The sequence below is a fragment of the Conger conger genome, chromosome 6 (assembly GCF_963514075.1).
Source record: "Conger conger chromosome 6, fConCon1.1, whole genome shotgun sequence".
Classification (NCBI taxonomy): domain Eukaryota; kingdom Metazoa; phylum Chordata; class Actinopteri; order Anguilliformes; family Congridae; genus Conger; species Conger conger.
In genome coordinates, this window is record NC_083765.1 from 63,103,712 (window position 1) to 63,125,281 (window position 21,570).

General features: G+C 42.0%; 1 protein-coding gene across 1 annotated transcript in view; it reads left to right on the forward strand.

Annotated features, from left to right (window-relative positions):
- The window catches only part of ano3 (anoctamin 3), a 92,715-nt gene extending 71,467 nt beyond the window's left edge, over positions 1-21,248 (forward strand). Inside the window, 13 exon segments of the mRNA XM_061246135.1 lie at positions 1,943-2,025; positions 2,855-2,995; positions 5,476-5,640; positions 6,725-6,761; positions 7,160-7,271; positions 7,860-7,917; positions 10,070-10,167; positions 11,725-11,870; positions 14,876-15,028; positions 16,190-16,337; positions 17,036-17,118; positions 17,629-17,771; positions 19,453-21,248. Of these exon segments, the coding sequence (XP_061102119.1) occupies positions 1,943-2,025; positions 2,855-2,995; positions 5,476-5,640; positions 6,725-6,761; positions 7,160-7,271; positions 7,860-7,917; positions 10,070-10,167; positions 11,725-11,870; positions 14,876-15,028; positions 16,190-16,337; positions 17,036-17,118; positions 17,629-17,771; positions 19,453-19,635 (1,550 nt within the window). The 3' untranslated portion in view covers positions 19,636-21,248.
- The last annotated feature ends 322 nt before the right edge of the window (positions 21,249-21,570 follow it).

The following is a 21,570-nucleotide window of genomic DNA, read 5'->3' on the forward strand; positions in this document are numbered from 1 at the left end:
TTTTCAGTCAACAGCACCAAACATGGCACTGTCAATAAATGGCATACGTCTCACCATAGGATCGATTTCAATCTTTAAAAGTTATAACTTAGTTTCTGAATTGGCATTAATTTCTCTTGGCCTCTGTCGGTGCGTCCGTGTGAGTTCCGTTCCTATGTAAATTATGTCAGACGGATGCAGCAACCTTCACTTTCACGTACGCTCAAAAGCGTTAACGCGATTGGAGCCTGACATGTTCACTATCAAAATCCATTTAAACTATTCAAAAGTAACCAAGGACTTTGGACTTATAAGGCGGGACATACTGAGTGTGTATTAACCTGCCACCAACTGCCATATATGAGCGCGTAAACTCAACCAGTAAGAGCCATTGTTACGTCTCCGCTTTGAAACTCCATACATGTGAAGTATATTCTGTCAGTTTTTTGGTGCCTTCAGGGTCCTGCTCTTATCATTGATGGATATTGGCTGATATTTGACTGTCGTGTGAGTTGCTTCTCCTTGTATGCATTCCATTTTGCTGCCAAACATGTTGATGGTGTGTGTGGCCAAAACGTTCAATCTTGGTCTCATCTGATCAAAGCACTCTCATCCAGTAATTATTCTAATGAGGTTTGGCAAACTCAAGATGGTTTTGTTTATTGTGCTCAGTAAGGGCTATCTTCATGCCACCCTTCCAAAGAGTTTGTCGGTATGGAGGTGCCATTTTATGTTAGTTTTTTTGGACTGCAATCTCTGCGATTCTTAAACTGAGATCCTTGGGATACTTGCCCTGCCTCACCATCTTCCTTACCCTCTGTGGGGACAACATGCACTTGCATCCTCTTCCTGGCAAGTTTGCAACCATGCCATATGTTTTTCGCCTTTTTATTATTGCTTTTACAGGCTACAAACAACACATTGTAACCTGATAGAATAAAATAATAGAGCAGGTAAAGACATACAAGTACTTAGGATTTAATTTGGACTGTCAACTTTCCTTCACAAGTTATGTTGAAAAATTGGACTGTGTTTATCATGCTGCACTAAGGTTCATAACTCACTCCACTTATTGCACACATCATTTTGTACCCTCTATCAGAACTATCATTGGATGATTTTGATTCATAATGCTGTCCTAGGTCAGTTCCCGCTGTATTTAAGTTCTTTGCTAGACAAACACAAATTCATATGCATGTAGATCACATGATGTCATTTTGTTTAATGTTCCAAAAGTGTGTACTGTTTTTGGTGAAAAAGCGTTCAGCTATGCTGCTCCCTCAACATGGAAGAAGCTACAAGAGAAAATCATGCTTAATACACTGATACCTTTAGAAAATGTTAAACTGCTTATCAGTGATGCAATGGACACTGTATGCACTTGTTTTACAGCCTAAATTGTTTTTATGGTGTCTATGTTCTTCTGTATCTTGCTGTGTCTAATGCACCATCAGTTTTATTTGTTCTATTTTAAGCCATTTTGCCCAGGACTCCCTTGTAAAAGAGATGTAAATCTTAATTTCCTGGTAAAAATAAAGGAACATTTTTTAAAAATAATTATATATTTCCAAAATTTTGAATGAAAAATGCTAGGATCGCGGTTGCCGTGTGGCCCAATCAAGGAGCGCATGTAACAGGGGGAGCGAGGGTGGTCAGGTCCAGCCACATGCTTGCTGGTCACTGCCACGTAACGAGAAACTTGATTTGCTCACTCAGCTACAGACTAGGAAGGGCCACAGCAAACAGATCTCACAGCCTTCTGTAGCTGATTTTCTCACAATTACACAAATCTGATAGATGGATGTTATCATACTCTGGAAAATTACACGTTTTGTATTGACACCCCGTTTTCCTCTAATTCTCTGTTGGGGCATCAAGCCTTACCTCCTTTGACAGCTGAAAACATTAATATCTGTGGATGTGTGGGAGATGTGTCCTGATCTGCGGATGCTATCTTCTTCAGCGACCGTGTTCCTGGAGTTCTGGAAGAGGAGGCGGGCGGAGCTGACGTATGACTGGGACCTGATCGACTGGGAAGAGGAGGAAGTAAGGAGAAGCACTGGGATGGGAGGCTGTTGGGTTTCACATCACCGTGGTAACAGTGGAGCAATGATGCAGAGGATAACAGGCTATTCAGTTTGGTTACTTATTTGCCCGTATCATGATCAATGAATGGAATTTGAATGTGGTTTTGTGGTTAAGAACTCTGCAGTTTAGGATAATGTTGGCGACCTCTGGGGAGATGAGAGCGTATTGTCTCCTGCAAGTCTCCCTATAATTCTGCCCACACATTAACAGTCCTATTCTCGCATAATACTGGCATTGATCAAGCTATTGATTGACCTTCTAATGCCTTTTTGAAAAGACCGAATTGAAATATTTAGTAGTGAAGCTACTTATAGGTTCAGAGGTGGAGTGATGGGGGGTCACTTGAGTCATGGGCCCAAAACGAAATGTAGGGCAAGCATGAATGAGGCTGTCAATCTGAGAAAATAATGTCCAGATAACGGGCTTAGTTTGGTATTTAAATGAACTCTATTTTATTTCCACATATATGTTATGATGAGGATTGTTCTAGAAAGCTTGTGTTAGATAGTACACTGCATTATATTACATTTGGCAGGCACTTTTATCCAAAGTGACATACAATAAGTGCTTATCTAAGGTTGTTGGAACAACTGCAGAACACAGGTCAGATAAAGTACCAGTATTAGATGTCTACCTGTTTTGGATTTCCTTTTGAAATGTCTGTGTGTGGGGTGGGGGGTGCTTATGAATCTGCCTGTTTTGGATTTCTTTTTGAGATGTTTCTGTGTGTGGCTCAGTGAGGCTGTGTGGAACGATGTGTAACACTGTGAAGCAATGTGTCTTTCAGGAGGAGCTACGGCCCCAATTCGAGGCAAAATATTCGAGAGTAGAAAGAGTCAACCCCATTTCCGGAAGACCAGAGCCTTTCCAGCCTTTCTCAGACAAACTCAGCCGCCTGATGGTCTCCGTATCCGGAATCTTCTTCATGGCATGTTCCTGTTCTTCTCATTGCTGTGCTCATGACAATTTTCACATTTCTTGTTTTGTTTTTGGGATTGAGTAAGTAGGCCTACCGTTAAATCAAGATCAATCTCATAAATCAAGATCAATGCAAAATAAAAAAGCAATAACAAAGTAATGCATGGGTTGCAGAAATAAATACTGTGAGAGCACAATTATTGAATTAACATAATTTTACAATACAGTGTCATCCAAAATAAGAAATACTTTAACATAGGAAGATGAATACCCTGGTTGCTGTTGCCATCTAGGCTATTGCATGCAATGGCAGAACTTAAAGGACCTTGAAACTGAAACCTGTGGATTCTTTACTAATGTGTTTTAGTACTTTAATACTTTTTCAGATTCATAAATCGCAAAGAAAACAGAAAGGCCTGTACGTTTGGCTTTTTACCCTTGGCTAAATGCCAGGTGGAGGGTATTATCTGGGTATGCAAAGGGAAACACCTACGTCACCCACCTGGGCAACGTGACGTACCGAATGCTTTCTGCTTATAATGTGTAAATGATCCTCTTGCCACTTTGTGCAATTGGAAAATATATACACTGCTGTGAAATATAGCTAAGCTAGCTTGACCAGCCTGGAGCTGGTGAAGCTGGTCATAAGCTGACCAAACCATGTCAAGCTGGGACTGGTCTGAACTGGTCAACCAGCTAAACCATGTCAAGCTGGGAGCTTGTCTGAACTGGTCAACCAGCTAAACCATGTCAAGCTGGGAGCTGGTCTGAACTGGTCAACCAGCTAAACCATGTCAAGCTGGGAGCTGGTCTGAACTGGTCAACCAGCTAAACCATGTCAAGCTGGGAGCTGGTCTGAACTGGTCAACTAGCTAAACCATGTCAAGCTGGGAGCTGGTCTGAACTGGTCAACCAGCCATCAGCTGTTTCATAAGCTTTTGTTTCAGCAGGGTGCAGGAACAGACGTGTGATGTATCGGCTTAAATAGCTTTCAGGCTTAGGCCTTTGTATGTGGAATGAAAGCCTTTGTTTATTCACTATAATGTGCAGAGTCCAGTGGAAGGGAGTGCCGTCATGTGTAATGTTAGTGTGCCGTGTCAGTGTTACGTAAAAACATAAAACAACTTCACGTGTTTGAAGTGCTGCTGTGCTGTGCTCTCTGTGGAGAAGCCGGCAGCGCATAGTCGATGGTTGATTGACAGTGGTGATATTCCCAGCTTCAAAGAGATAAGCAACATCACCGTCTAGAATAAACCCAAAGTGGGTAGGGTTTTGTGATTGTGGACAGGGGCTGGGGGTTGAATAGCTAAACTTATAGTAAAATGAATACGCAAGCTTGAAACAACCATAAATGTGAAAAACTGGTTTGTGACCAGATGTCTAATGGACTAAAAAAACACAACCAGTGACTTCCCCATTTTTTTCAAACACTATAGTAGACCCATTGTCTTTTTGACACGTCAGTTTCTGCCTTCCCCTGAATTGATGCCCCTGACCTGACCTGCCCTCAGGTTTGTTTTTTTTCCGTTTTTTTTTTAAACATAATTTGGTGTATATCCAGTTACTACCCCTAATTTTGAATGGAGCAACCCTCACCAAGACATGTGAGTTTCAGAACTCAAATCCAATCCAATGCTGGTCACCCGCCCACCCTGTCTTGGTCTGCTGAACAGGTCAAAATAATTTAATTGTATGTATTATTTATTGCTTATAATAAAAAATGTTTATAATTAATGGTTATAATTTGATTAAAATCTTGGGGAACATAACCAGAATTTAAATCCAGTTTGAGTAATATATGTTCAACAATTGATCTAGAATTGATAGATAAGCTAATGAGGTATAGTGAAGCATAAAAAAGATTTTAAAGGTGAAATAAAATATCAACATGATGTCAATTTAGATCATAGTCTTTCGAAAGAGACTATTTCTCAATTTCTCAAGTGCCAACATTTGCACTCAACATACACAACAATAAAAAAACGTCTTCTGAATCAAATACAATTATTTCTAATGCATTTTGAAATGCAGTGTCATCTCATGAACTACAACTGCATAAATTGCATTTCTCCTTAGCCATGAACTGAATATTCTATTTCAATCTGTCGTGTTTGTATTCTCATTCTGTTCATCCATCAGCATTAGCTGGCGTTATAACCAAAAGCAGTCCTGTTGAAGCCTAACATCTCCCTCTACTGGATTCAGATGTAATATCGGCAAAAGGCAAACCAGTGTGTTTCTCACACAAATCATCTTAGCGTCAGTACATTGCTGACATGACTAGAGGGCATTCTGACTATAGCATCTGCCTGTCCATTAATGTCCAAAATAGCTCACAGAATGATGAGATTGCCTTGCTTTATAATTTGTGTGTAGCCATTAATAAACATTTAGATAAACTGCCTCCAGCAAGAATAATGAAATAAAATACTGAAAATGTGTAAATAATGAGATATAATAGCATTCATCGTTTTCTCTTTTTATTCTCAGCTGTCCTTGGTCGTGACTGCTGTGTTTGCTGTGGTGGTTTTCCGCCTCATCGCCATGGAGAAGTTTGCGTCGTTCCAGTGGGAGTTTGTGAAAAAGAACTGGCAGTTTGCCACGTCTGGGACCGGAGTCTGCATCAACTTCATGATCATAATGTCCCTCAATGTGGTGGGTTTGCCATTTCTGTTATGCTGTTTGCACCTTGTTTCTGGAATTCAGTTCAGAGGTGCAGCTCGTCTGGCTCTTTTAAATAATCTGACCTTCTTGATTATTTCTCTTGATAGATTCAGCTGATTCTTATTTTTCTTGTAAGTCTAGGGTGTTTACTCACAAGTATTTTATTGTGTGCTGGATTCTATTTTGGTAAAGGAGTGTGAAGGCATATTTTGCATGTCGTTGATGGAATTGTATTTTTCCCTTGCTCTTCGGATACTTTGGATCATTAATATAAATATTTACAAAAAGATATTACTCAGTCCTCATATACATACAGTGCAGTCCGTATGTATTTGGAACAGTTGGTACAATTTCTGTTCTGCCTGTATAGTCCAGCGCGTTGGATTTGAAATGACAGTGAATGTGGGGTTAAAGTGCAGACTGCCCCCCTTTAATTTGGGTAATTACATCGATATTGGGTGTTCCCCATTTTAGGGGACCAAAAGTAATTGGACAGCTTCTGCTTCTGAAAAGCCTCTTGTCGTCTGTGACTTTCTGAGCTTTGTAATGTAACTGTCATGTTGACAGATGTCACCAGCAGACTCCAAAGGCCATGAAAAGCTTAGACTGAAGATCCTGAAAACTTTCTTATACCTGCTCTAGGGAAGTGATCAAAGACACCTATTCGACTATTCGGAAGCAGCGGAGAAGTCAACCGTCCAATTACTTTTGGTCCCCTAAAATGAGGGGGGACTATGTATAAGAAGGGATGTGATTCATCGTCCAATATGGATGTAAATGCCCTCAGTCTGTACTGTAACCTCACGTTTATTTCATTTAAAATATACTGGACTACAGAACGAAAAAGAGCGGAAATTGTACCAACTGTCCAAATACATATGGACTGCACTGTATACATTTGTATGTGCAATTAAATTATGGGACTTTATTGAACTGCTTTATTGAAATGCTTTTTTCAGTGTGTTTTTAGAATAGCAAAAGCTCTTATGCAACGGGGAACTATATTACAAAAATGTTTTACCTCTAGGATAAAACGCAAACGTTTCTGTAACTGCGTCTGTATACTCTTTGGCAGGTGTATGAAAAGGTGGCGTACCTGCTTACAAACTTAGGTGAGTAACAGCCTTGGTTACAAACACATACCTGCTTACATTACATTACATTAATGGCATTTGGTGGACGCTCTTATCCAGAGCGACATACAACAAAGAGCAAAATGCATATCCATAACCAGGGATAAGTGCGCTGAAAGACCCTAGAGATACAATTTCAACTGCTTACAAACTTTGGTGAGTAACAGATTGGGTTAAAAACATATACCTGCTTACAAACTTTGGTGAATAACAGATTGGGTTAAAAACACATACCTGCTTACAAACTTAGGTGAGTAACAGCTTGGCTTAAAACACATACCTGCTTACAAACTTAGGTGACCAATAGCTTGGGTTAAGAACACATTACAGCTTCATGGCTGATGGCCACATGCAAACTGAACTGTCTCCTTTTTCAGAACACCCTCGGACAGAGTCAGAATGGGAGAACAGCTTTGCCCTTAAAATGTTCTTCTTTCAGTTTGTGAACTTGAACAGCTCCACATTCTACATTGCCTTCTTCCTGGGCAGGTAGGACATGATTGTTTGAGCTCTGCTATGTACATTATACCATGGTATTAAGTTTAATGCGCTTGAGTTAAGGAAAGGCAGTTGCCATCATTCTTAGCATTTTGCTTTTTGGCACTGTTTTGTTTTTCATTATCTTTTCCTGAAAGCAATCACTCAGCTGAATCAATATGCAGCTACTGCTCTCTTTGGAACAAATTCTCACCCAGTATTTGACAGTGAACATATTTCATGTTCCATAAGTTTTAAAGGAGCCTGTCTCTACTTATGTATATATTATGCACTAGCCATACTCATTGTGTATTTAAACAATTTAAAATAGTAATTTAATACTGTCTGCCCGTGGTGTTTTGTTGACTTACTATGGTGTCATCAATTTATTGATATTTCACGGGTTGAAATAAATGGACTGTAAATTCTCATAATTTCTAAAATTCATATTTTAAACGCTTGTTTGAAAGGTAGGCAGTCTCACGTAGGGCAGCTCAAGGAAGAAGATAATTTCACTTCATAATTAATAAACTGACTGCAGCTTCAGAATGGCTCATTGTTCTGTAGCTAAAATACATTGCGCTGATAACTTGTGTCCAGATTTGCAGGCAGGCCAGGGAAATATAACAAGATGTTTGAGAGATGGCGCTTGGAAGAGGTGAGTCACTAGCAGAAACAGAACAGGAACCCCTGTAGCCATCTGCATTCATTAATGTGTCTGAACTCTTTTCCAAGCTACTAATGAAAATTGTATTTCATTTGTTCAATCATTCCTCTTTCCTGCTATTCCAAGAGTGAGCATATTATTAACATTTATGGATACTTGTTCACACCATTTAAGTATTCCATTCATGCATGTGTATTTTTATTCTAGAGTGATTTGAACAGGGACAACTGTACAACACAGTGCTTTTGCTGATTGGACGAAGTGCATGGCTTTTTTTTTTTCAGAAGAACAAAGTTTTGTACATATCGCACTATGCTACATTCATGCATCGTGAATGGAACTTGCAGGTTTTTAGATAACTGCAGTAGACTCCATTTTTAATCACACCCTTGATAACAAAGATACAAGGTTAAAGGTCAAAGGTGTGAATAAAACAAGGAGACACAGTGTAATTGATGCAAAGCACCGCGACTGCTAAAAGCTGCCCCTTGTGGAGAATATTCAGCCTGCTACACATGGCTGAGGGCCTGATTTACTAAGGAGAAACTTTTACAGTGCAAAAACTTTCACCAAAAAAACAATTAGAAGGTGATGGTTAGTTTTCTTTATATTTTGTGTCAAAAAATCTGTTTTAAAAGAAAAATAAGCTTTTATGATCATTCATGTGTCTGGACAAAAAGATGTGCGGATGTTTACCAAATTTTGCACAAAAGTTGACATCATGTTTGTGCACAAATTAAGTAGTTATGGGTTGGACCTTGACTTAGACATTTAAATATTCAGTGCTAAATGCTTTTGTAATTTTTTTGTATTTTAGTGTGTCTTTTGTCTACACTGTTTGTACATGCTCTGACACAAATTTGTTCTGTCTCAAAGTCAAAGTAATTACTCATATCCTAAAGCCGATTTTGACCCATTGTGACTGTTTAGTAAATCATACATAGCCATTGTGACATTGGAAAAGCAGTAGCGATGCTTTAGTAAATCTGGTGCTGAGTGTATGAGTGAGTTACTAGCGAGGTCCATGAGGGGCTTCTCATCTAAAAAGGAGTCACCTGTAGCTTGCCATGCTCAGAAAGGGTTGAAAGGTTGTAAATCAATTCCACACTGAAACCCATTGAAAATATTAATGAAAGAGTAGTCATGTAACTATATCTTATCAGTCTGTGGAAATTACAATCCATTATGTCATGTTTTATATTTAATATTTGTGGCAGAATCTTTGCATAAAGCCTTCAGTGATGGAAATACCATACAGTGAGCTCCATAGTTACTGGCACCCTTGAAAATAATTGAGAAAAAAGGCTGCATATAAAAATCGACACAGATAATAATCTATATATTATGTTCAAAAATATAGGAAAACAATATAGTTTTATTTCCATACATTTACTTTCATGTTTCAATGTTTGAATAATTAAATAATCTTTTATTTTTTTCTGAAAACCATAGGTCTCAACAAAATTGGCACCATAAGAAAGAAAATCAAACAAAGTTAAATTGCAATGCAATTTTACTTAATTTAGTTAATCTCAATCTATAGACACCTTACACCTGCACTACAGAAGCAATTGAATAGCCCTATTAATACCAGTATTAGTCCATGATTTGGAACAAAGCAACACCACAGGTGTGAAAAAAGTAATAAAAAAACACCACCTCCATACCAGCAAACTCTTTGGAAGGGTGGCACAAATAAAGCCCTTACTGAGCACAATAAACAAAACCAAGCATCTGGAGTTCTCACTGTAATTATGACTATTCTTTTGGCAAATATTTTTTTATTTAGAAAATGTAAGCTTTTCTTTGATTCCATGGAATCATAAATATCGCACATTACTTTACACATGTTGGGGGGGAAAGCTGGGGGAATAATAACAGTATTATAATTTTTTCAGTGTTTTTTGTGCAGATTTATCAAGGGTACCAATAATTATGGAGCCCACTATATGCTCAGTGTTTGACACTGTTTATGATGGTTACAATGCGCAATACATTAAGCTTAAATTAAGAATTAATCACATCTGCTTTATAATGGCATATTTGAGGCATTATTCATGCTTGATGCTTTCATTCATTTTTGTTGTCATTATTAGAACTGTAAAAAGTGTTTTTTGAAACCTTTGGCTGTTTCTGTTGGCAGTGCCACCCGAGTGGCTGCCTCATAGACCTGTGCCTACAGATGGGTGTCATCATGGTTTTAAAACAGATCTGGAACAACTTCATGGAGTTAGGCTACCCGTAAGTACCTTTTGCTCTTTTGTGATATTCTGATATTTCCGGAAGAATCTCACTTGTAGCGCTGTACAGGGATATTAAATAATCTTCCATTGCATTGTGTAATTGAGCATTGTGTATTTCTAATATACGTTTTCAATGTATTTAGTCTGGTGAGGGAACATGATTGGCCCTAACAGGACTGAAACTGACAGCTAACCAGAGAAACAGTCCACTTTCAGTGCCGATAGGCACATTTGTGGTGGGGAGCTTTTAAAGAGCCATAATGCTATGGCTAGGGCTACATTTATGACACCATTACAATGCGAACAGAGACACATCACAATGCCTTCACTCGTGGGGATATCCACAGGCTCCTGTGCTGCATGATGCTCCTGTGATGCTCCTGTGATGCATGATGCTCCTGTGATGCTCCTGTGATGCATGATGCTCCTGTGATGCTCCTGTGATGCTCCTGTGATGCATGATGCTTGGGGCTCCTGTGATGCATGGGGCTCCTGTGATGCATGGGGCTCCTGTGATGCTCCTGTGATGCATGATGCTCCTGTGATGCATGATGCTCCTGTGATGCTCCTGTGATGCATGATGCTCCTGTGATGCATGATGCATGGGGCTCCTGTGATGCATGATGCTCCTGTGCTGCATGGGGCTCCTGTGATGCATGATGCTCCTGTGATGCTCCTGTGATGCTCCTGTGATGCATGATGCTCCTGTGATGCTCCTGTGATGCATGATGCTCCTGTGATGCTCCTGTGATGCATGATGCATGGGGCTCCTGTGCTGCATGGGGCTCCTGTGATGCATGATGCTCCTGTGATGCTCCTGTGATGCATGATGCATGGGGCTCCTGTGCTGCTTGGGGCTCCTGTGATGCATGATGCTCCTGTGATGCTCCTGTGATGCATGATGCTCCTGTGATGCTCCTGTGATGCATGATGTTCCTGTGATGCTCCTGTGATGCATGATGTTCCTGTGATGCTCCTGTGATGCATGATGCTCCTGTGATGCTCCTGTGATGCATGATGTTCCTGTGATGCATGATGTTCCTGTGATGCATGATGCTCCTGTGATGCTCCTGTGATGCATGATGCTCCTGTGATGCATGATGCTCCTGTGATGCATGATGCTTGGGGCTCCTGTGATGCTCCTGTGATGCATGATGTTCCTGTGATGCATGATGCTCCTGTGATGCATGATGTTCCTGTGATGCATGATGCTCCTGTGATGCATGATGTTCCTGTGATGCTCCTGTGATGCATGATGTTCCTGTGATGCATGATGTTCCTGTGAAGCATGATGCTCCTGTGATGCATGATGCTCCTGTGCTGCATGGGGCTCCTGTGATGCATGATGCTCCTGTGATGCATGATGCTCCTGTGATGCATGATGTTCCTGTGATGCTCCTGTGATGCATGATGTTCCTGTGATGCATGATGTTCCTGTGAAGCATGATGCTCCTGTGATGCATGATGCTCCTGTGCTGCATGGGGCTCCTGTGATGCATGGTGCTCCTGTGATAGACCCAGTGTACTGGATGCTGCTGTGCACTGTGCCACGCAGGTTACTGCAGAACTGGTGGTCTCGGAGGAAGATCAGGAAAGGTGGGCAGCGCATGGAGAGCAAGGTGTTGCTGCCGCAGTGGGACAAGGACTGGAACCTGCAGCCCATGAACCCCCACGGCCTGGTGGACGAGTACCTGGAGATGGGTAAGATAATTTCATCAGAAACGTCACCAGGCATTCAGCTCACTCTTCATCTGCTATCTACGTTACCAGGCATTCAGCTCACTCTTCATCTGCTATCTACGTCACCAGGCATTCAGCTACATTACATTACATTACAGAGCTCACTCTTCATCTGCTATCTACGTCACCAGGCATTCAGCTCTTCATCTGCTATCTACATCACCAGGCATTCAGCTCTTCATCTGCTATCTACATCACCAGGCATTCAGCTCTTCATCTGCTATCTACGTCATCAGGCATTCAGCTCTTCATCTGCTATCTACGTCACCAGGCATTCAGCCCTTCATCTGCTATCTACGTCACCAGGCATTCAGCTCTTCATCTGCTATCTACGTCACCAGGCATTCAGCTCTTCATCTGCTATCTACGTCACCAGGCATTCAGCTCTTCATCTGCTATCTACGTCACCAGGCATTCAGCTCTTCATCTGCTATCTACGTCACCAGGCATTCAGCTCTTCATCTGCTATCTACGTCACCAGGCATTCAGCTCTTCATCTGCTATCTACATCATCAGGCATTCAGCTCACTCTTCATCTGCTATCTACGTCACCAGGCATTCAGCTAACTCTTCATCTGCTATCTACATCATCAGGCATTCAGCTAACTCTTCATCTGCTATCTATGTCATCAGGCATTCAGCTCACTCTTCATCTGCTATCTACGTCATCAGGCATTCAGCTCACTCTTCATCTGCTATCTACATCACCAGGCATTCAGCTCACTCTTCATCTGCTATCTACGTCACCAGGCATTCAGCTCACTCTTCATCTGCTATCTACGTCATCAGGCATTCAGCTCACTCTTCATCTGCTATCTACGTCATCAGGCATTCAGCTCACTCTTCATCTGCTATCTACGTCATCAGGCATTCAGCTCACTCTTCATCTGCTATCTATGTCATCAGGCATTCAGCTAACTCTTCATCTGCTATCTACGTCACCAGGCATTCAGCTCACTCTTCATCTGCTATCTACGTCATCAGGCATTCAGCTCACTCTTCATCTGCTATCTACGTCATCAGGCATTCAGCTAACTCTTCATCTGCTATCTACGTCACCAGGCATTCAGCTCACTCTTCATCTGCTATCTACGTCACCAGGCATTCAGCTACATTACATTACATTACAGAGCTCACTCTTCATCTGCTATCTACGTCACCAGGCATTCAGCTCACTCTTCATCTGCTATCTACGTCATCAGGCATTCAGCTCACTCTTCATCTGCTATCTACGTCATCAGGCATTCAGCTCACTCTTCATCTGCTATCTACGTCATCAGGCATTCAGCTAACTCTTCATCTGCTATCTACGTCACCAGGCATTCAGCTCACTCTTCATCTGCTATCTACGTCACCAGGCATTCAGCTACATTACATTACATTACAGAGCTCACTCTTCATCTGCTATCTACGTCACCAGGCATTCAGCTCACTCTTCATCTGCTATCTACGTCATCAGGCATTCAGCTCACTCTTCATCTGCTATCTACGTCATCAGGCATTCAGCTAACTCTTCATCTGCTATCTACGTCATCAGGCATTCAGCTCACTCTTCATTTGCTATCCACAACTTGAAAATGTTGGTTTATTAGTAGTACTTTTTGTATACTTAATTGCATATCCCTGCTGAAGTACACATAACCAATTACGGGTCCTTTTTTGTTATTTATTGTTTTGTCCCATCATTAGTTCTGATTTGTAGATAAGAGGCTGATTCTGATTTAACAATTGTGATTAACTGTGCGCAGGAAAACACGTTTTAATGCCGTTCTGGACACACTGACCAATGCACTTATTAAATAACAGTGCTATATGAATAGAATTGTTTCTCCGCCTCCCTCGTCCATGGTCCAATGGGGGCCCATGAACTTGCGCGCCAAGGCCATATACAGTCAGTGACCACTTTATTAGAGGTAGACCTGTAATCATGTGGCAGGAAGTCAATGCAAGAAAACATGCAGACAAGGTGAAGAGGTCCAGTTCAAACATCAGAACGGGGAAGAAATGTTATCTGAGTGACCGTGGAATGATTGTTGGTGTCAGACGGGGTGGTTTGAGTACCTCAGAAATGGCTGATCTCCTGGGATTTTCACACTCAACAGAGTGTGTGTTGAGAGTTAATATAATATTTGTCGTTAAAGAGAATGGTGGGAGAAACATCCAATGAGCAGGAGTCCTAGGGGTAAAAACAGAGGTCAGTAGAGAACGGCCGCAGTGGTTTAAACTGACAAAGGCGGAGACAGTACCTGTCACATGCCGTGACACACCCCTGAGAGGACTGGTCACAGGGAGACACAGAAATCACCGGCGTTTTATTTCGTCACGCGAAGTGGGGAAGGGAGAGAGGGTGAAAGCGACTTTAAAAATTAACAAAAAGCCTTCATCCCTTCACCCTCAGGGGGTCCAGGTAAAAATAACAAACTAAAATAATAAAGGCAAAGTAAACCAAAACGCAAACGGTAGCTTTCAGCTTTTCTTTCAGCTCGGTCTGCACGGCAGCTCTCTCTCCTGCAGCAACGTGATGGCTCACTGGTCTTAGCCACCTACTGTGGACAGGAGCACACATTTTAACAGCCTGGACTCATTTAATCACCATGTGTTACAGGAGTGTCTCTAAACACGCAACACGTCGACTCTTGATGCCTTACAGCAGTAGGCCAATATGTATTAAAAAATATATCTGATAAATACAGTGCTTTGGCTTTTCTTACAAGTGGTTTGTGGGCAACATTCTGTCACTTCTAACTATGATTTGTACCAGGAGCGCTGAGCGTACAAATCCCCCATTTTACCTATGGAAGAAAACAAGGAATGTGCAGTTGGCTGAAGATAACTTTCTCTCTCACTCTCTCTCTCACTCTCTCTCACTCTCTCTCATTCTCTCACTCTCACTCTCTCTCACTCACTCACTCTCACTCACTCTCTCTCACTCTCACTCTCTCTCACACTCTCACTCTCTCTCTCAGTCCTGCAGTTTGGCTTCACCACCATCTTCGTGGCGGCGTTCCCGCTGGCTCCCCTCCTCGCCCTGCTCAACAACATCATCGAGATCCGCCTGGACGCCTACAAGTTTGTCACACAGTGGAGGCGGCCGATGCCTGCTCGAGCTACTGATATCGGTGAGTCCCTTTCTCCATCGCAGCAATGCAGTTCAGCATGTGGCTATGGTCAGGCCTCTTCCATACACTGTATACCTGCATACACTGGGATCGATCTCCAGATGGGGAAGATACAGTTTTGTTATACAGTGCAGTCAGTATTGGTTTTGATGAACGTTTTGGTCATACACACCATCAACATGTTTGCCGGCAAAGGAGGAACGCATACACAGAGAAACACCCATACCTGCTGTCACATATAGAGCTGGTCATTGATGTTTTACATATGTTTTGCTGCCAGTGGTCCATTTAAGATCAGTGAATTCAACAAAGTACCAGGAAATCTTGATTGTGAGCTGAGACTTTGTCATAGGTAGATTGTCCAGCAGGACAATTACTCCAAGCATACATCATAATCCATCCAGAAATGGTTTAGTAAAAACAACGTGTTCTGCAACCGCCAGCTCAGGCTCCAGACTTAAATCCCATCAAAAACCTGTCTGCTGAGCTGAAGAGAGGGTCCGTAAGTGCAAACCCAGGGAAATTAATGAATCTGAAATGTTCTGCATGGAGGAACGGTCAAACATCCCTCCAAATGTCTTCTCTATCACTCATTATCGGAAAAGACTCATGGCTGTCATCTTTTCCAGGGATGTTAAAGTACTAAACCAGGGACAGCAATAATTGTGGAACCTGTGCTTGATTCCATTCAATCATCAGTAAAGCACACTACTTTACATATGTTGGAAAATAAACTGTCAATAATGTATTCTTTTTTAGTTTACAGCACTTTTATGCATATTGTTTAAGGTGCCAATCACCCACTGTATATTAGAATATTACATTAGAATATTTGAGCTAGCTTGCTGGAGTTTCTCCCAGTGGCAGTGGTTTAATGGACTTACCAACAGTAACCAAGGATGGTGGGACTTTGGCTGTGGCTTGACAAAGGCACTCTTGGAGAAAATTATTTTGCAATAATCAGATTCAAGCTTTGCAGGTAATTATTAGAGACAGAAATGTGACTGGTTTCAGGTAGTTATTAGAGACAGATGTGTGACTGGTTGTCGGTAGTTATTAGAGACAGATATGTGACTGGTTGCAGGTAGTTATTAGAGACAGATATGTGACTGGTTGCAGGTAGTTATTAGAGACAGATGTGTGACTGGTTTCATTGCTCAGGCATCTGGCACGGGGTGCTCGAGTGGATCGGTGTGCTGGCAGTCATTACCAACGCCTTCGTCATCGCCATCACCTCTGACTACATTCCCCGCTTCGTCTACGCCTTCAAGTACGGGCCCTGTGCGAACCAGACCTACGGGCACGAGGAGTAAGCGTGACATCGTCTTCATTCCCGAGAAGCGTCTTTACAGAATCTGTATTGTAGAATACTGATGAGCTTCCTGTTCACATGTGAAAGTTATAATGATGGCATTTCAGTTCAAGTGTACATTATTGGCATTTGGCAGACACTCTTATCCAGAGAGACGTTCAGTTGATTAGACTAAGCAGGAGCAATGCAGGGTTAAGGGCCTTGCTCAAGGGCCCAACGGCTGTGCGGATCTTATTGTGGCTACACCGCTGACCTTCAGTCATACACCTTAACCACTACTCTCCAGGCCGCCCTTTCAACACATTACCAATATCAAAAAGACAAAACGCTGTGTATTAAAAGGGATGTAATTCCTATACACATCACCTGATATGGATGTGAATACCCTCAAATTAAAAGGGACAGTCTGCCTTTATTTACTTCATTGTTTCATTTCAAATCCAACGTGCTGGACGTCAGAGCCAAAAGAACTGTCCAAATACATATGGACTTCTCTGCATGAGCATGAGGTGTTTTTCTCATTATAACAGGACCTCTTAGTTCCTTTAGGTTCACACTGAATATTTCATAGATGACTTGCTGACCCTTGTTAAGTGTGGTTAAACTGTGCACATGTTCCTTGGTGGTAGTGACTATAGAACTTGTTGGCAGGGATTTGTGGTTTCACATTTCACTCGATGTTGTCCTTCTTACAGATGCCTGGCGGGCTACATGAACAGCAGTCTGTCTGTGTTCGACATGGGGGAAGAGAGCCAGCCCAGGTACTGCAGGTCTGTATGTCCAGGGGGAACTGGGCCTCCATCCATCTCCAAGGTCCAGATCTTTATTCTTTTTCTTTTTCCATTTTGTCTTGCGACAAACAGCTGCAGTATTATTGGTGGACCATCGATGTCAACCATAACAGGGCAAAATGAGAACAAATTTTTACATTTTAATAAATAAACTAAATTAGGATGGTATTGCAAGTGGTACAATCATGTTGCTTCATTTGATTGATGTTTTAAGTCTCTGTGATGCTTAGCTGTGGCGTTATAATGCCTTAACCCTAGTATTATGTTAAGATTTTATGCCTTTGGGGTCAAATTCAGCCCAACAGTTTAAATAAACACAAAATTATAGTAATTTAATTGTTTTTACATGTTGTGTGTTGCCTCCTTTTTGTGCCCGGTTTTTCTGTCCCGACACCTGACACCACAAACATAACACGAAAGCTAAACATGCACAACGGGGTTAACCTGAATCTGGCCAAAAATAGCATGGAAATGATCAGTAATCCTCCTCCGGCCAGACTCTTGAAATAATGGCTGTTTTTTTCCTGTCTGTAGGTACCGGGACTACAGAGCTCCCCCCTGGAGCGCGGAGCCCTATGAGTTCACTCTGCAGTTCTGGCATGTTCTGGCTGCCAGGCTGGCCTTCATCATTGTGTTTGAGGTTAGTATTTCAGCTTCGCATAAACTGCTGTTCAACTGGTGCTGGTACCCAGCTAGCGTACTTAAGCAATAACTCATGACAGGCAGTGGTATATTGTAATATTATCACAACCAGTGGTGTCTCTGTATTAGGGGCCGGCCCCACCACTAGTTGGCAGTATTGTGTTCTTATCACTCATTGACTTTATCTCTGAAGCACTGCAGTTCAGTGAAGAAAATTTGTTTTGAATCGGTCAACCTTAGATATTATCTCTAATTCCTTTTTTAGAATGTGTTCAAAGTAATACAAATTGTTTGTACAATCTGTACTGTAGCGTGTGTTGCTTGATGCTGGTAATTATCTGTCAGTGGGGCTGGCCCCACAACCCATAGCACATGTCATAACGGATTTTCTACGTTGGCCTGTGGGGTCATATTGTCTCGTTAGTAAAAAAAAATTCTGCCGAACCAAACTAGCTAGTTAACTAACTAGCTAGCAAGCTATCATTGGTGAGCAAACAAGAGTTTATGCCTTTTTGATGTTTATTTGGCAACATTTTTGCAAGATGATTGACGCGCAATGACTAACGTTTTTTCATTTTGACTTGAATGACTGCTTAGGCGCAGAGTGATAATTTGAAAATAACTGTAAACAAGCATTAGAAGTCATAGCCATGGTATATGGTTTATGGTATATAGTTAATTTATCACTGCTATTAATCAATCAGATTGTGAGATTTGTTTTTTTTCTACCGGTTTTTTTTTTAATAATACATTTTATCTATAGCAGTGAATCTTGAAAACAAGATACTTAAGTTACTTCATCCAGCCTGAATAGTTTCTTGCCTGCCTGCATAATTGCAGTTACTTTGAGACCTCCTTGTAGTTGTTATTTGGGGCCAAGCAGCGAAGCAGTGTGGGCACACAGTGTGTTTCTACTTTTTCTTCTTATTATTCATCATCATCATCATCTTTTTCTTCTGGCTAGGGTGTCTATGGCAGCCCCTAGAACCATACGGTAAAAAGTTTTGAAATTTGGCACACTGATTGGGGACAGTCCCATGATTCTTTTCACCAAGATTTATGTCTCCACCTCGAGTGATCTAGTGCCACCAATGGGTCAAATTTGGAGGTACGTTCATGCATGTCATTTTGAGCTGTATGCTCAATTTTCAAAAATGAGATTCCTTGGATCAACAGTTCAACACACTCATTAGCGTTAATTTCCGCCATATTGGATTTTTCACTGTATATTTTGCCCTATAATTATGTGTTTGCCCTAAAGTCATTCTTGTGTGTGGTTGTATCTTGGGAGATCCCAAGGCAGACTCAAAACCGTTTGTCCATTACAAAGTTTAAAAAACCTTCACAGGCCACAAAGTTTGCCCAATCCTCACCAAATTTGGCACAGATGATCGTCGGACCAAGCCTCACAAAAGTCAAATGGATTTTTGATTTCTGAAATGGTTTGTTTGGTACAGCAAATCGGCAGCAAAGCTGCCAAACAGGAAGTGAGCAATATCTCAGCAAAGCTTGGATGTGGAAAGAGTGGCGGGTGCCATTGAACCTTTTATTGAAATCTCTGTTTGGGGTAATGGGCTTTATCCTGGGTTCCCATGGTGCTTCAGGCCTCTACTGGATGAGAGAGTCGTTTTGGCATGGTCGGCCATCGGGGTGACTCATTGCTTTGTTTGTCCCCACAGCACCTGGTGTTTGGCATCAAGTCGTTCATCGCGTACCTGATCCCGGACATGCCCAAGGGTCTGTGTGAGCGCGTGCGGCGGGAGAAGTACCTGATGCAGGAAATGATGTACGAGGCGGAGCTGGAGCACCTGCAGAAGGAAAGGAAGAAGAACGGCAAGCGCTATCACCACGAGTGGCCTTAGCTTCCCCACCCTGCCCACTCACACACACTCACTATACACACTCACTCACACATACTCACACACTCACACACACACTCACTATACACACTCACACACACACACAAACACACACACTGAGACACACTCACACACACACACACTCACTGAGACACACACACACTCACTATACACACTCACTCACACATACTCACACACTCACTATACACACTCACTCACACATACTCACACACTCACACACACACTCACTATACACACTCACACACTCACACACACACACACACTCACACTCACACTCACACTCACACTCACACTCACACTCACACACACACACGCACGGCTCAGCGGGGTGCCACGTGGGAGGCCAGCTCTGCAGCGGAGATGCGTTCGTCATCTTACATCCAGACCCGAACGGGCCCCTGCCGGTACCCACCCCCACGAATCGCAGCCCTCAGGCCGTACGGCCGATTCCCACGCTAATGTCCTGCACCTCCTCAGCTTTTTTTACCACAGCGGGAAACCGTGTCTGTGCTATTTCACTGCTTGGAAGGAGCGTCTGTGCACTTGTCATGTTTACTATGCAGATGAAGGGCTGCAGGTCACCGTGCTCTCTGCTCTCCCACCGGCGGCCTGCACGGTTACAGGCTGTTCGGCCCTCCAGCCAAACGGCTCCAGTCTGCTATTTATGGATCCCAGCACTGGCACCAGCCTCTCGCTGTGTGTTCCTGTTGCACGCACTGATTGTTCATTTGCTGCAAAGTGGGCCCGGTAAAATAGCTTCCAAAAATAACAGAGACCGCTTTATGCAAAGTAAATGTATATTTCCCTAACAGCATGCAGAATTACTTCCTTTATTGTCTTTTTAATTTTGTAAATGCAAAACAGACACACAGACACACAGTTAAAGTGTGTCAAAGGAACTGCATTGGTTAATGTTCTTATCCAAAAAAAACTCTGAGAAATGCTCTGACTAGTGCATGTTTTTTTCCTAAGCACACCTTGTACATTTGGTCACAGTGCCTGGTTTGATGTGGAGCTTTCTGTGTGAGCTTCTCTGTCCTTGTGAAGTGCCGTGTCGCTCCATCTTCCCTGGAGATGAGGAGCCACAGGTCGCCCGTTCCGTGGCGTGTGTCCGGTCGCGTGCGTGTCCATGTTTGTGGTGAAATGAGAAAGAAACTGTTCAACTATTCTAGCAGAGCATTGTAAGGACAGTTCACATGACAGAGACACATGAAGATGGTTTTTGCTGTCTACCCATCACCTCTACTCTTTGCCTTCAGCCTTTGAATTTACCGCTGTAACAGTAGAAAAATTGTATGTCTTGCCTTAGAGTAATTTAACTTAAACTGGTCTTACACACAACAGCTGTGTAGACACAGCCTTGCTGCTTTTACCATTTTAATTTGCCGTTCTACTTCAGCTTTGGTAAGAAGCATCCCTTTTCAGTCATTTTGGCCAGACTTATCAAAGGGAGAGTTAGGTACTCTTTCTATTCTTTTCTTTAGGATTTTGTTATAAAATGCAAGGTTTACACAAACATTCTTCTTATCAAGTTTTCCAAAGTTTTGGGGTCTCTGCCCTTTCATTGCAGAGTGAAAAAGTCACAGTTATTTTTTCAATCTGAAACAAAATGATGAAGATCATATAAATTACAGTGCAACAAAGATACTGCTTTGATTTTGTTTGCTTTTTTAAAGATTTAGCTTGTTTCGTGTTCAATGGAATTGACTCCTCGCTGCATGACCTCAAGTGTCTTAGCAAACACAAGCTGGAGAATTTAAAGCTAAGCTAAAGATATAGCAGCTTCCAGGTGCAGTTTTTGTCAAGTTATTCCGTTCTTTTCCTTCTTCAATAACTGTGAAAAAACATGCCAAGAGGTAAAATAGATGTTTATTTCAGTAGTTTAGAAATTATTGTAAACTTTATGGAAAAGGGTGA